This window comes from Pempheris klunzingeri, chromosome 3 (assembly GCF_042242105.1).
Source record: "Pempheris klunzingeri isolate RE-2024b chromosome 3, fPemKlu1.hap1, whole genome shotgun sequence".
NCBI lineage: Eukaryota > Metazoa > Chordata > Actinopteri > Acropomatiformes > Pempheridae > Pempheris > Pempheris klunzingeri.
This window is the reverse complement of record NC_092014.1, coordinates 28165653-28179321: the sequence shown is the minus strand read 5'-3', so window position 1 is coordinate 28179321 and position 13669 is coordinate 28165653. Positions and strand designations below refer to the sequence as shown.

Sequence of the window (13669 nt, the reverse complement as noted above, 5' to 3'; positions counted from 1 at the left end):
GAGCTGAGATGGTGACGTCATCAAGTCTGCTGCCGTTCCAAATGCAGAGTGACCGCTCTGTGTCCTCCAGAGTCTGGACTCTGGAGTCTTGCCCAGTCCGAACCACCAAGTACTCAAGTCTGAACTTGGCGTACTTGGAAAAGGCCTTCTGTGTCTTTTAAAGAGTTCCTGTTTAGAGGCACACAGTAAGGGAGAATGGGAGAACGTTCTTCTAGCTGTTTTCAAGCTGCTGTGTTTTTTTGTGATAAAAGTTTGTATGCAAGTAGGCATTTCATAATGGAACAGTTATTAAAAAGATGGAAGATAACAGCTTTAATTTTAGTCTGATTTTCAGTTTCAAGCTAAATACATGTGGTAGCTAGCAAAAAAAACCTTCTTATTAGATGTTATATTCACAATGAGTTGTCATGAAACTGGCTGTAACAAAAGAACAGAATATTTCCAACACTGTGAATTCCTTCATTTTACTTCAAATTAAGAAAATAATTCAAACGGACAATCATGAATCATATTCATGGTTTCAACAATTAGAAAAATACAATGAGTATTATAGAGATTTGGTGTCTCTAGTTTAAAATCTTAAACTTAAGCTTAATCTTAAACTCTCAAATTGGTCCGCAGCCTATTACAGCAGGACTAATAAAGGAGCATCTTGTCTTATCTTACCTCATAAGTGTCTTGTCTTGAGCCTCAACAGCAGAAAACTATTTCTTGTGTGCTTCATTACTTTCCAGACGGTCCAACACGTGTCAGAAGAGCCTGGAATCAGAAGTTATTTAGCTGCAGTTAACACAAATCAAAGCTGGAGTTGCACTGTTGTGGCTATGTGATTGTAGGACATATCACAGTGTCAGTGTGTTGGTTTTCATCTCTGCTGATGGAAACATGCCAAATTAAACCTTAACGTTCACATGAATCTCAGTAACAGTTTAAGTTCTCACAAACCTCGTGATGAATACACAAATAGCAAGAAAGTAGATGTGAGGAGAGATGTATTTAGAGGACTGGGGGATGGATGAGTCACAGGAAACACCAAAAAGACAATAAGCAGAAGCTGTGGAGAGAAAGAAAAGTCATTCAATAAAGATAACCACACAATATGATGTCTTCTCATGGTCCTAATGCAGCATCCTACAAAGCATTGTTGTGTTTGTTGAGTTTCACTCCAAGATAAAGTCAGGATGGTATGATGTAGTTCAAGACAGATGATAAGGAGGATGATACAGACGGAGCAAAGCAATGTTATGATGCCGGATAAGAGATTGAGGCTGTGCAACAATTGTGTGCTGGCTCAACAAACAATAAACTCAGTCAGAGATAGCAGGCATCACACACACATGTTGAGTATATATATATATATGTATATATTTATGTGTGTGTGTGTGTGCAGGTGTGAAGAAATGCTGTAATTAATGCTTTCAACAGTGTAAAATTTAATTGTTTTCTAAATCAAATCAATATTTGGTGTGAGCCACACAGAGCGGCCATCTGAACAGAGCTGCCCACTGCTTCATGTATGAATCCCACTTCCTTCCTCTGTCTGCTGGATGCTTGGTTTCCCAGGTTGTCCATCTGATGTGGATCTGTGCCACATTTAGACCTGAATAAAAAGATCAGTGTTAGAAGAACATGTAAAAACATCCAGAATAACTCTCTTGTCCTTTTTCCGTGTCTTATTGTCTCTGCAGTACTTCTGACTGGATGATGTGCTGCACAGCTGCTATTGTGACTCAAACCTCCAAGAGGAGACCTCCTCCACCCAGTGAGAGGCTCAACCAATCACAGGAGGGGGACCACACAGCCCTATTAGCAGCGGAGACTGGATAAGAAGAGCAGCCATCCTCTGCACCACTCATCTGTTACTGTACAGAACCAGGAGAGAAACATGCCTGAACCCGCCAAGGCTGCACCCAAGAAGGGCTCCAAGAAGGCCGTGTCTAAGGCCACCAAGACCGGCAAGAAGAAGAGGAAGACCAGGAAGGAGAGCTACGCCATCTACGTGTACAAGGTCCTCAAGCAGGTCCACCCCGACACCGGCATCTCGTCCAAGGCCATGCTGATCATGAACTCGTTTGTCAGCGACATCTTTGAGCGCATCGCCGGTGAGGCCTCCCGTCTGGCTCACTACAACAAGCGCTCCACCATCACCTCCAGGGAGATCCAGACCGCCGTCCGCCTGCTGCTGCCCGGTGAGCTGGCCAAGCACGCCGTGTCCGAGGGCACCAAGGCTGTCACCAAGTACACCAGCTCCAAGTAAGCAGCTCAGCTGCTCCTCCAACCCAACGGCTCTTTTCAGAGCCACCCACTTCAAGTGAAGACCACAAACTACCTTCCTCTCTCATTCAGTCATTCTGCTTCATCTCCTTTCTGCTCTTTCACTTTGGCTGCTGTTTCTGTGCTCCACAAACAGAAGCAGGTGTGGAAGCTCCTCCGTCTCTACGTGCTTAGAAAGTACACTGAGTGGACAGTCTCCTCCTAAAACCTTATTTTTCACATCATAAACGCTTCGCCCTCTTAGCCTGGAGCTTCCTTCCTCACTGGTTCTTTCCGCCACCACAAACTCACTCCTGCTCCAATAAACCAAACAAGAAGCGCTCCGTGCCCACGCGCTGCGTCATGCGTAAAGACGCACCACAGAGCCCCGTGAACGCGCCAAAGGCACAAAGTATAACGAACACAGAAGCTCACGCACTTTGTGTTGCTAATTATAGAGCTTAGTGTCCCGTATGTTTCAAATATCGGTGGTGCAGTGAGGCTAATGGATAGATAATCCAGTAAAGGAGACCATGAGGCAGAACAAAGTCCAGTCTATTTCTCAGCCTCTGTGTGATGGTAATGATGTTGCTCAGTGTACTCTGCACTCTATGGAGCCAAAGTGTCCTACGTGTTTGTGGTTCATCCTTCAGTCAGAGTGGCATATATACATCCTGTGTCCATGTTTAGCCAGCAGAGGGCAGTATGAGCCAACAATGGGACATTCATTTATACTGGGTTCATTTGGAGAGGTTGTATATCCAACCTGTCTTTGATTGTTTCAGCAGCTCTTCATTATTTCACATGTCCATAAAAAGGAAATGAAGCACTGGACGATACTCTGACCAGTGCAGACAACCGTTATTCACCATCACGGGACGTCCGTACCTTCTGACTGAGGACAGACACACATAGCTGCAGCTCACCAGCTTTAACGCACACAAAGGCTCCAAACACAGCAAACAAGAAGGTGCAACAGCCTCTGTGATGGGATGAAGGCTGGGGACACAGAAAGCCTCCTGCTGGGAGAGAGGAGACGGAGAGAAGATAAAGAGGAATACAACTAGTCAACCAGTCAGAGAGCAGGGAGAAGAGCAGGAAGCAGCAGTGCAGACGTCTTCCTCTGTCGTCCCTCCATACAAAGCTGGAGGATGAAATTCCTCTGCTGGATGTCAAAACTACAAAGATGTTCAGTTGTTAACTGTCATGGTGATGAGAGACAACAACAGCTGCTGAAGGACTGCTGGAGATCACAAGAGACGTGGACCATCTGAAAAGGACTTGGACTCTCAGTGAGCATCAACTGCAATCATGTCTGGACTATTTTTTGTTATTATTATTATTGTATTTATTACAGCAGCAACAGAGGCAGCAGCAAGACAGGCTTAAATAGGAACAATAAGCAATAGTAGGAAAACAGGACAAAAATAAGACAATAATACAATTAATAACAATAATTAATATCTACACTATGTACCCCTTTAAAACAAGAGGACTTTACTACACAAAAGAAGAATACAGTACTATGAGGAAGGTGAGTTGAAAATAAATAAGTGATTATTGCACATTAACATCAGCCAGTGATGCTGCTGTTAAAGAGTCTGATGGCTGATGGGAGGAATGACCTGCTCCTCCTTCTTGCAGGGTGGGGGCCTCCGCCTGCTGCTGAAGGAGCTGCTGAGGGCCCCCACAGTCTCATGCAGAGGGTGAGAGGGGTCGTCCACGATGGATGGGAGTTTCATTAACCTCCTCCTCTGGACAGAAGCGGCCCTCCTGACCGGTCCGTTCAGTCTCTTCCTGTCCCTCTCCCTGCTCCCTCCTCCCCAGCAGACCGCTGCATAGAAGACTGAAGACGACCACCACAGAGTCATCAAAGGTCTGGAGCAGAGTCCTGCACGCTCCAAAGGACCTCAGTCTGCTCAGCAGGTGGAGACCACTTTGGCCCTTCTTGGACAGGACATCTGTGTTGTGACCAGTCCAGTTTGTTATTGATTTGGTATCATCTGATTGATTGGTATTTGTTATTAGAGGAGAAGATGCCCCCTAAACAAGAAGAACCATTCCAGCTCATCATCAGCTGCTGCCCCCAAAATACTAAACACTGAATCCTTTCAGCTCCATTTGAGAGTGGTTTTCATGATCAGCTCCATCAGGAGCTGGAGGTCCTTTTTGATCCCACTGCTTCCACAAAGCTGTCAGAACAAAGCCAGATAGTTGATCTGAGCTCTGTAGGATCTGAAGTGCTGCGTTACTCTGAGATCTCTCAAGTCCAGATCCTCACTGTGAGCACTGCAGAACACAAAGCATCTACTAGGCTGCCACAGACAGCTGCTGTCATCTACTGCTCAGTGTGTTTGCTCATCAACACTGACTGTAACTACAAAGTGTGACACAAACAAGTGGCAGCGAGCGCACAGATGAGCGGAGCACTTTGCTCATGTCAAAGTGTCCTGAGCAGCAGAAATGTGGACAGCCACGGTGAGCAGCTCTGACAGGAAGTCTGGCTCAAGGTCACCATGAGCCTCGTTCATCCTCACTGTGTTTGCTGCTCCCAGAATAAGTGTAGTTTATCACACAGTGACCATCAGCAGGCGCTTGTTTCTACTCGGAGTCCCTGAACAAACATGTGGGCCAGCTGCTAGACCACCTTTGGAGGAGCTCCGGTGCATTTGACAGTGTTTTAGCAGAGAAAGGAGAGGGAAAAGCTGCGGAGCGGTGCCGGCCACGACGGGGAGCAGGTGAGGTTTGGAGGCTCCCCGCAGTAAATGCAGAGAGCTCCGGAGCTGTGCGTGAGCTCAACACGGAGAGACAGTGGTCCGCTGTGGGCTCCTTCTCTGTCAGCCTCCAGCACTTGTCCCACAGTTAGTTGGAGCCTTTGATCGGGGAAGAGAAAACACAAGTGGCGGCGTTCAGACTGCTCAGAGGAGCCGCGGGCTGGGCTGACTCTCCACGGTTCTCATGGTGTGTTTAAGTTCCGCCTCCTGCTCCGGACTCTCCAACACTCCAGTCACACACTCCGACCGCTCCGTGTGCGAAGCGAGCGTCGATTGAACAATGGCAGAAGTGGCTCCAGCTCCGGCTCCGGCCGCCGCCCCGGCTAAAGCGGCCAAGAAGAAGGTCTCCAAGCCCAAGAAGCCCGCCGGCCCCAGCGTCAGCGAGCTCATCCTGAAAGCGGTGTCCGCCTCCAAGGAGCGGAGCGGCGTGTCCGCGGCCGCCGTCAAGAAGGCTCTGGCCGCCGGAGGCTACGATGTGGACAAGAACAAGGCCCGCGTCAAGACCGCCATCAAGAGCCTGGTGGCCAAGGGCGCCCTGCTCCAGACCAAGGGGACCGGGGCCTCCGGGTCCTTCAAGATGAACAAGAAGGCCGAACCCAAGCCCAAGAAGCCGGCCAAGAAAGCCGCTCCCAAAGCCAAGAAGCCCGCAGCCAAGAAACCCGCAGCGGCCAAGAAGCCGGCAGCAGCCGCCAAGAAGTCCCCCAAGAAGGTCAAGAAGCCCGCGGCGGCGGCGGCCAAGAAAGTCGCCAAGAGCCCCAAGAAAGTCGCCAAGGCCACCAAGAAAGTCGCCAAGAGCCCCAAGAAAGCTGCCAAGAGCCCCAAGAAGGTGGTGAAAAAGGCCCCTGCAGCCAAGAAGTCTCCCGCTAAGAAGGTGGCCAAGCCCAAAGTCAAGAAGGCAGCAGCAGCCAAGAAGAAGTGAGCTGTCATCACTCTGCTCAACTAAACACCCTCAAAAGGCTCTTTTAAGAGCCACCACCATCCTCAGAGAGCCTCTTCCTGCTGCTGCTTCTTCCTCTCACTAATGTCACACATCACCATCATCATCATCATCATCATCATCATCATCATCACTGTTACAGTGAGGGGGGGGGGGGGGGGGGCTGATACATTGAGACAAATACAGGCTTTTACAGCTTCTTTCTGCTCACAGCTGGATCTTCAATCTACTTCTCATTTATGCTTCATTTCACACTCACTCATCGTTTCACTCTTTGTCACACTGGAACATTTCAGGACTTTCTCATCATCTTCTTGCCTTTATTTCTTTGCTCTTTCTTCTCTTACACTCCTCGCTGGCACAACCACAAGGTAAAATCACCTTCTATTCAGCCTCAGCTCACTAATACACTTGTCACAGCAGCACGAGGAGAAACTCATCAAACAACAAGAGAAGAAAAACAGGAGCTCAAGTCACTGCTGTGATTAACAGCACCACACTCAGTGGACTGCTGCTTTTGGCCTCCATGAAGAAGAAACACTAAACACTACACCAGTGGAACATCTTCTCAGTGTACAACATGGGCCAGTAGAATACAGGATGGGATCAAGTCATCAAGTGCAGCAGCACAACACAACATAGAGGACAATCAGAATCAGAATCACTTTAATAATTGCTTTTTGTTACACACAGCTCCAAGAGAATAAGAATAAGAATAAACTTCAAACACAAAGTAAAATATAAATATATAAAAGTATGAATAACAAAAAAGATGTATTAAAAATTATTATTACAAATTATTACACAGAGGTAAATTACTGCACCAGGTGAGTCCAGAGTCTTAGAATAATAATAATAATAACAATAATACCACTACTAATAAAAATATATAACAACATGCACAATCATAGTAAGGCGCTGTACTATAATACCAATAATACTACTACCACTACTACTACTACCAACAATAATATATAACAACATGTACAATCAGAGTGAGGAGTTGAATCATATAATAATAATAATGATAATAGTAATAATAGTAATAATATATAACACCATGTACACTCAGAGGGAGGAGTTGTATAGATTAATGGCCACAGGCAGGAATGATTTCCTGTGGCGCTCTACATTAGTCTGGCCCTGAAAGAACTCCTGTATCTAACCAGCACTTCATGGAGAGGGTTGGACACATTGTCCAAAATAGCTCCCACTCTGTGAAGCATTCTCCTCTGTGACACCACCGTCAGAGAGTCCAGCTTCACTCCCACAACGTCACCGGCCCTGCGGATCAGTCTGTTCAGTCTATTGACGTCCTCTATACCCTCAGCCTGCTGCCCCACACCACAGCAGAGAAGACAGCACTGGCTACCACAGACTCCTAGAACATCCTGAGCACAGTCCTGCAGATGTTGAAGGACCTCAACCGCCTCAGAAAATAGAGGCGGCTCTGGCCCTTCCTATAAAGGGCATCAGTGTTCCTCCCCCAGTCCACTTTGTTATCAATGTGTACCCCCAAGTACTTATAATCCTCAACAATGTCCACACTGACCCCCTGAATGAAAACATAGTTAGTGCAGCAGAGCAGCTCAATACTGTCATCCTGCCATCTTTCTCTTTACATGCACGGTGCACTTTACCACCACTGCTGCTCTTCCCTCAGCTATTGTCTTGTTATAGTTCATTACACATGCTTACTTACATTCATTTACACCCTTTAGTTCAGTTTTACAGTCTTACAACTTGCTTAGTTTGTCTTCTTACAGTCTCGTACTTTGTTATAGTCTACTAGTAAGTAGGAAGACATTAGGATTTGGGCTCCTGTTTAACATTGATTCATTGATTGATTGAGTGCAGGTGGTTGTAAAGTAATAATGTGGAGGCTGCTGCAGGAGAGGCTCTTTGGTGAGAGGTGTGTGTGGCTCTTAAAAGAGCCGTTGTGTGGGTCCAGATCCGGGTCTGGGTCTGGGTGTGGGTCCAGATCCTGCTTACTTCTTGGCGGGCTTCTCGGTCTTCTTGGGCAGCAGGACCGCCTGGATGTTGGGCAGCACGCCGCCCTGAGCGATGGTCACTCCGCCCAGCAGCTTGTTGAGCTCCTCGTCGTTGCGGACGGCCAGCTGCAGGTGACGGGGGATGATCCGGGTCTTCTTGTTGTCGCGGGCGGCGTTTCCAGCCAGCTCCAGGATCTCAGCGGTCAGGTACTCCAGCACAGCCGCCAGGTAGACGGGGGCTCCGGCACCCACACGCTCCGCATAGTTGCCTTTGCGCAGCAGCCTGTGAACGCGGCCGACTGGGAACTGGAGCCCGGCACGGGAGGAGCGGGTCTTTGCCTTTGCTCGGGCTTTTCCGCCGGTTTTACCGCGTCCACTCATGATTCACTGCTTTCTAGAGTCGGGACTCACAGAAACTGTGGCCCCGGCACACACAGCCCTTCGTTATATGCCCGCCCCAAGGAGGGCGGCCTCCCGGGACACTTTTGGCGGACTCTTTCAAAGACTTTCTGTCCAATGAGCAGCGGGCACCCGGGCGGTGTCTCCCTCCTCAGGGCGGTGCTGAGCTCCAGGAGGAGCCCCTCACCAATCAGGAGCCGGAGCTCTGGAGCAGCGTCACCGTTTCACAGCTTAAGAGCAGCGAGTCTCCTCTCTGGGCCGCACTCTTCTTCTTCTTCTCCTCCTTCTGCTCCTCTGACTGAGACGAAGCACACAAATAATGGCAAGAACCAAGCAGACCGCTCGCAAGTCCACCGGAGGCAAAGCCCCCAGGAAGCAGCTGGCCACCAAGGCCGCCCGCAAGAGCGCCCCGGCCACCGGCGGCGTCAAGAAGCCCCACCGTTACAGGCCCGGTACCGTGGCTCTGAGAGAGATCCGTCGCTACCAGAAATCCACCGAGCTGCTCATCCGCAAGCTGCCCTTCCAGCGCCTGGTCCGTGAGATCGCTCAGGACTTCAAGACCGACCTGCGCTTCCAGAGCTCCGCCGTCATGGCTCTGCAGGAGGCCAGCGAGGCTTACCTGGTCGGACTCTTCGAGGACACCAACCTGTGCGCCATCCACGCCAAGAGGGTCACCATCATGCCCAAGGACATCCAGCTGGCCCGCCGCATCCGCGGAGAGAGAGCTTAGACTCTCTGCTGCTGCTGCTGCTGCTCCACAAACCACAACGGCTCTTTTAAGAGCCTCCTCACTCTCTGCTCAAGAGCTTCTTCCTCTGCTGCTCCTCTTCACTCACTCTGGGACCCGTTTACTGCTCACAGTCCACCACAAGTCACCCCCCCATCAGTAACACTTTACTTCTAAAAGACATCAGTGCTGAAAGCAGAGCTCCTCAACCTTCTCTGTCTCCATTATTCACCTCCTTTACACTCAGTCTTAAACTGGTTGTACTGTGTAAACTTTGCTCTTCATGTTGCATGATGCACAAATACACTGCTCACAAAAAGTTAGGGATATTTGACTTTCAGGTGAAATATATGGAAAATGTAAAAAGTGAATGCTACAGTGATATTATATCATGAAAGTAGGACATTTAAGTAGAAGCATGCAATGGTGATTTTATTCATCTTAAACAATTTATTGAAAGAAAATCTACCAACAGTGGTAGGTATACCACAACAAAACATGTTCAGTGTCTCAATAAATTGTACACCACCTTTCTAGTCATTCTGACCACTCAAAGCACTTTTACATCACATCCTCATTCACACATTCACACATCATTCATTCAGGACGAATCTAAGTTCACACACTGAAGCTGCTTCAGGAGCAAGTTGGGGTTCAGTGTCTTGCCCAAGGACACTTCGGCACGCTGCCTCATAGGAGTCATAGGAGCCGGGGATCGAACCAGCGGCGTCCTGGTTGATGGACGACACACTCTACCCCTGAGAGTGCTGCACTGTTCTGTGCTCACTTTAACCCTCCTGTTGTGTTCGTTTCAGCGAACACTCATAGTTTTCCCGGTCACATTTTATTCCATTATAAATCCACAACAATACGTATATTATCACCTAATGTTGTATTAGATCTTTTCATCAAATACATCACTTGTGAGCACTACAAGTTTTAGTTTTAGTCTCACTCATTCATTTCCAATGACCGGGAACACCATGGGTGTATACAAGTTCCATAAAACACACACATTTTCCTTCACTCGTGGACCCCTGAGGTCCAGGCCAGACTGATCAGGGAGAGGAATGAGGGAAGTCTGTATGAACATTCTTCCATTTCTGCTATAAGTTTAAATGTGGTTAAAGGAACTGTCCAAAGTGCCCACAGATCAGTTAATACTAATTAATGTGTTCTTTTGTCTAATGGTGTAACTCACATGTTCATGAACATCCAAGGATGACCAACTAACCAATTACAACTTTTGAGGATGCTGCTTCAAATCCTGTGATAACACTGCAATTCACCAATGAGTGAGAAGACTCAGGAAGTCCATATAATTAATAATCTGTGTCTAATAAGTTAGAAACTAACCAACAGTATATTCAATCCAGGTCTGTTTAATCTGTGTAATGTGACAACAAGAGTAATGGAAGTTAATACAAACTTGAGAATGTTAAAGATTAGGTCATAGTGTGTCATGTCATTCAGGAAGTTATTTGGTAAAGACTTAATGAATATATGTATTGGAAATGAAATATCTTGATTCTGTATACCATGCAGTGTTAGGAATGAAAATGGATTTGGAACATAGTGAATATGAAACAGAAATCTAATTTAGTACGTCTAAACTTTTAGTGATGACACAGGCGTCCCTCTGTCAGAGGAGAACAGGCCCCTAAGATGTCTTCCCTTCTGTCATTGCTTAGCTCTTCTTTTCTGCTTTGACGTTTTATTTTTATTTTTCCTTTTAAGTTTTACTTTGTTACTTATAATCTTTGTGCCTGCTACCTTCAAGTTAAACTTTTGTAGACCGTTCTTCTGAAGTTATAGCTGATCACTATGACTGAAAGTATAACAGAGTTTTCTTAAAGTCCTCTTAAATACCTCCTGAAACACCAGCCAGAACCAAGTACTTTTGATAGCAACTCTCGTTTTGATAACTCTGAACTGTTGCGTGTGACCAGCGACAACTGTTTCTTAGTGAGCTTTAAATGAGTTTTGAAGCTGAGGCCAACATCAGATCCAGATCCAGATCCAGATCCAGCACCCTGCCTAGTAAGAGCTGAACACCACTGGCTGTCCTGTAGTCCGAACGGACCGACAGACGCCACCGCCAAGAACCAGCACATCCTGATCCACCAGAACCTTCAAGTTCCCGAACCACGGTGCCGAGTGAACTGAGCCGACATCGCCAAGGCCCTCCAGCCTCCTGTCTCAGCCTCCAGAGAGAGCTCCTCTCTCTCCTCCTCCCCTGGAAACCTGCCAGGGACGCTGACAGCTGACCCTGCCTGTGTGACTGCGGACCACCGCTGGATGCATCGCTGCTGGACCAAAGGCCCACGTGAAGTATAACAGCTGGTGCTAGTTCACATGTGGTGTCAGTGTAGCTCTGAGATCTATCTAAATCTGCAGGGAGAGTAGTCAGTGGATCCTCTGTGGTTCTAACTACAACGTTCTTAAAGTCAGACAGGTTCCCCTCGTCCTCCGGTACAATCTGTATTCAGTTTCATTACACTATCACCAATCCAAAGGTTTATCAGCAATGTTAGTCTTCTGTCCTGATTGTTGTCTGTCTAGAGTCATTTCTGTCTCATCCACCTTTATAGTCATTAGTGTTCTATGTTGATATTTAGCATTTATTAATAAAAAGGTGTATTAACCACCACTTCGCTGCCTGGATATTTCTTCATAACAAGGTCTAAGAGGATCAATGCCACTGAGAACTTACACATTTAGAACTGAGACTGTCTAATGTTTAATGCTTAATTCTTAAGGTTAAAGACCTGAAGCCATCTGTGCTAAGAAAATAATAAGTTGAATTTCCCGTCCAATGACGGGTGGTGCCCCTATTGATACGACAGCTTTTAATTAATTAATTAAATGGTAGTCAACCTGCTACCTTTATTATGGTGCCCCAGTGAGAGGCCTATATTTGCTACAACAACCTAAATAGTGAATTTCAAACAGTAATCCCTCTCATGACTCCCTCCTAAAGGAAGAACCACTGTCGTTATCTTCACTGCAACATGCAGCTTGGTGAGTCGCCCATCACTGTAAAACTAAATTATAAATGATGAAAAAAGACTCCAAAACAAGATTCGCTCAAATAAGCTAGGATAAGATAAGCAAAGCTATCTGCTATGGCAGCAGCCTCTGGTTGCTATGCACACAGTATTTTATTTCTATTTTTGTTTTTATTGGATTTCATTTCCTTTTGGTCTGTTTCATTGTTTTCGTCTCGTCTACCCAGTGAGAGCAGCGCTGGTTGTTTCCTGTGTTTTGTGTGAACTGTTCTGTTAATCAAGTGTCTCAGGTGGAGGAACAGCTGATTGTTATTCACACAATGTTACAGTTCATGTTTTTCTTCCTAGTTTCTTCCTCTGCGCTTGGATAGTCTACCAGGTTTGATTGGTTTTGTTTACACATATTATGACTGTACTACATGTGCACATGTGTTAATAGCCAAAAGTGATAGGAAGTACAAATGTTACACTATTATATAAGTAAAAATATTTCAAGTTTCATTATTGGACACAAGAAGTCTCCCACTTCACTGAAACGTCCTTTGTGTCCTCTATGTGCTTGTGTAAATGGTACATTGGACCATGAATGGCCTCCAAAAAACTAAATCCTGGTTTTCTGTTCATGTGAAGAACTGAGATTTAACCCTCCTGCTGTGTTCTGGTGAAATCTGACCGATTTACAAGTTTCCTCTCTAAAAAAGTGCAGTAAATTTCATCCGTTTGTCATGAGGGTCCATGACTTTGTTCACACATGACATTTGAACACATGAAATAAATCTGAAATATTTTTATAAAAATGTGTGTGTTTTATGGAACTTGTATACACCCATGGTGTTCCCGGTCATTGGAAATGAATGGGTGAGACTAAAACTAAAACTTGTAGTGCTCACAAGTGATGTATTTGATGAAAAGATCTAATACAACATTAGGTGATAATATACGTATTGTTGTGGATTTATAATGGAATAAAATGTGACCGGGAACACTATGAGTGTTCGCTGAAACGAACACAACAGGAGGGTTAAAGTGAGCACAGAACAGTGCAGCACTCTCAGGGGTAGAGTGTGTCGTCCATCAACCAGGACGCCGCTGGTTCGATCCCCGGCTCCTATGACTCCTATGAGGCAGCGTGCCGAAGTGTCCTTGGGCAAGACACTGAACCCCAACTTGCTCCTGAAGCAGCTTCAGTGTGTGAACTTAGATTTGTCCTGAATGAATGATGTGTGAATGTGTGAATGAGGATGTGATGTAAAAGTGCTTTGAGTGGTCAGAATGACTAGAAAGGTGGTGTACAATTTATTGAGACACTGAACATGTTTTGTTGTGGTTTACCTACCACTGTTGGTAGATTTTCTTTCAATAAACTGTTTAAGATGAATAAAATGACCAGTGCATGCTTCTACTTAAATGTCCTACTTTCATGATATAATATCACTGTAGCATTCACTTTTTACATATATTTCACCTGAAAGTCGAATATCCCTAACTTTTAGTGAGTAGTGTATTTGTGCATCATGCAACATGAAGAGCAAAGTTTACACAGTAAAACCAGTTTAAGACTGAGTGTAAAGGAGGTGAAT

The 13669-nt window shown here is 46.1% G+C and overlaps 4 protein-coding genes across 4 annotated transcripts; 3 read left to right on the top strand and 1 right to left on the bottom strand.

Annotated features, from left to right (window-relative positions):
• The first annotated feature begins 1885 nt into the window (after positions 1–1885).
• On the top strand, positions 1886–2328 carry LOC139198636 (histone H2B 1/2). Its single transcript, XM_070827543.1, has one exon. It carries the CDS (start codon positions 1886–1888, stop codon positions 2255–2257), a length of 372 nt encoding a protein of 123 aa, XP_070683644.1. The 3' UTR covers positions 2258–2328.
• A 2963-nt stretch (positions 2329–5291) lies between these two features.
• On the top strand, positions 5292–5967 carry LOC139224318 (histone H1-like). Its single transcript, XM_070855990.1, has one exon. It carries the CDS (start codon positions 5308–5310, stop codon positions 5944–5946), a length of 639 nt encoding a protein of 212 aa, XP_070712091.1. The 5' UTR covers positions 5292–5307; the 3' UTR covers positions 5947–5967.
• A 1936-nt stretch (positions 5968–7903) lies between these two features.
• LOC139224576 (histone H2A-like) lies at positions 7904–8352 on the bottom strand. The gene has a single exon (XM_070856007.1). It carries the CDS (start codon positions 8334–8336, stop codon positions 7953–7955), a length of 384 nt encoding a protein of 127 aa, XP_070712108.1. The 5' UTR covers positions 8337–8352; the 3' UTR covers positions 7904–7952.
• A 296-nt stretch (positions 8353–8648) lies between these two features.
• On the top strand, positions 8649–9084 carry LOC139224447 (histone H3). Its single transcript, XM_070855999.1, has one exon. It carries the CDS (start codon positions 8674–8676, stop codon positions 9082–9084), a length of 411 nt encoding a protein of 136 aa, XP_070712100.1. The 5' UTR covers positions 8649–8673.
• Positions 9085–13669: the final 4585 nt, after the last annotated feature.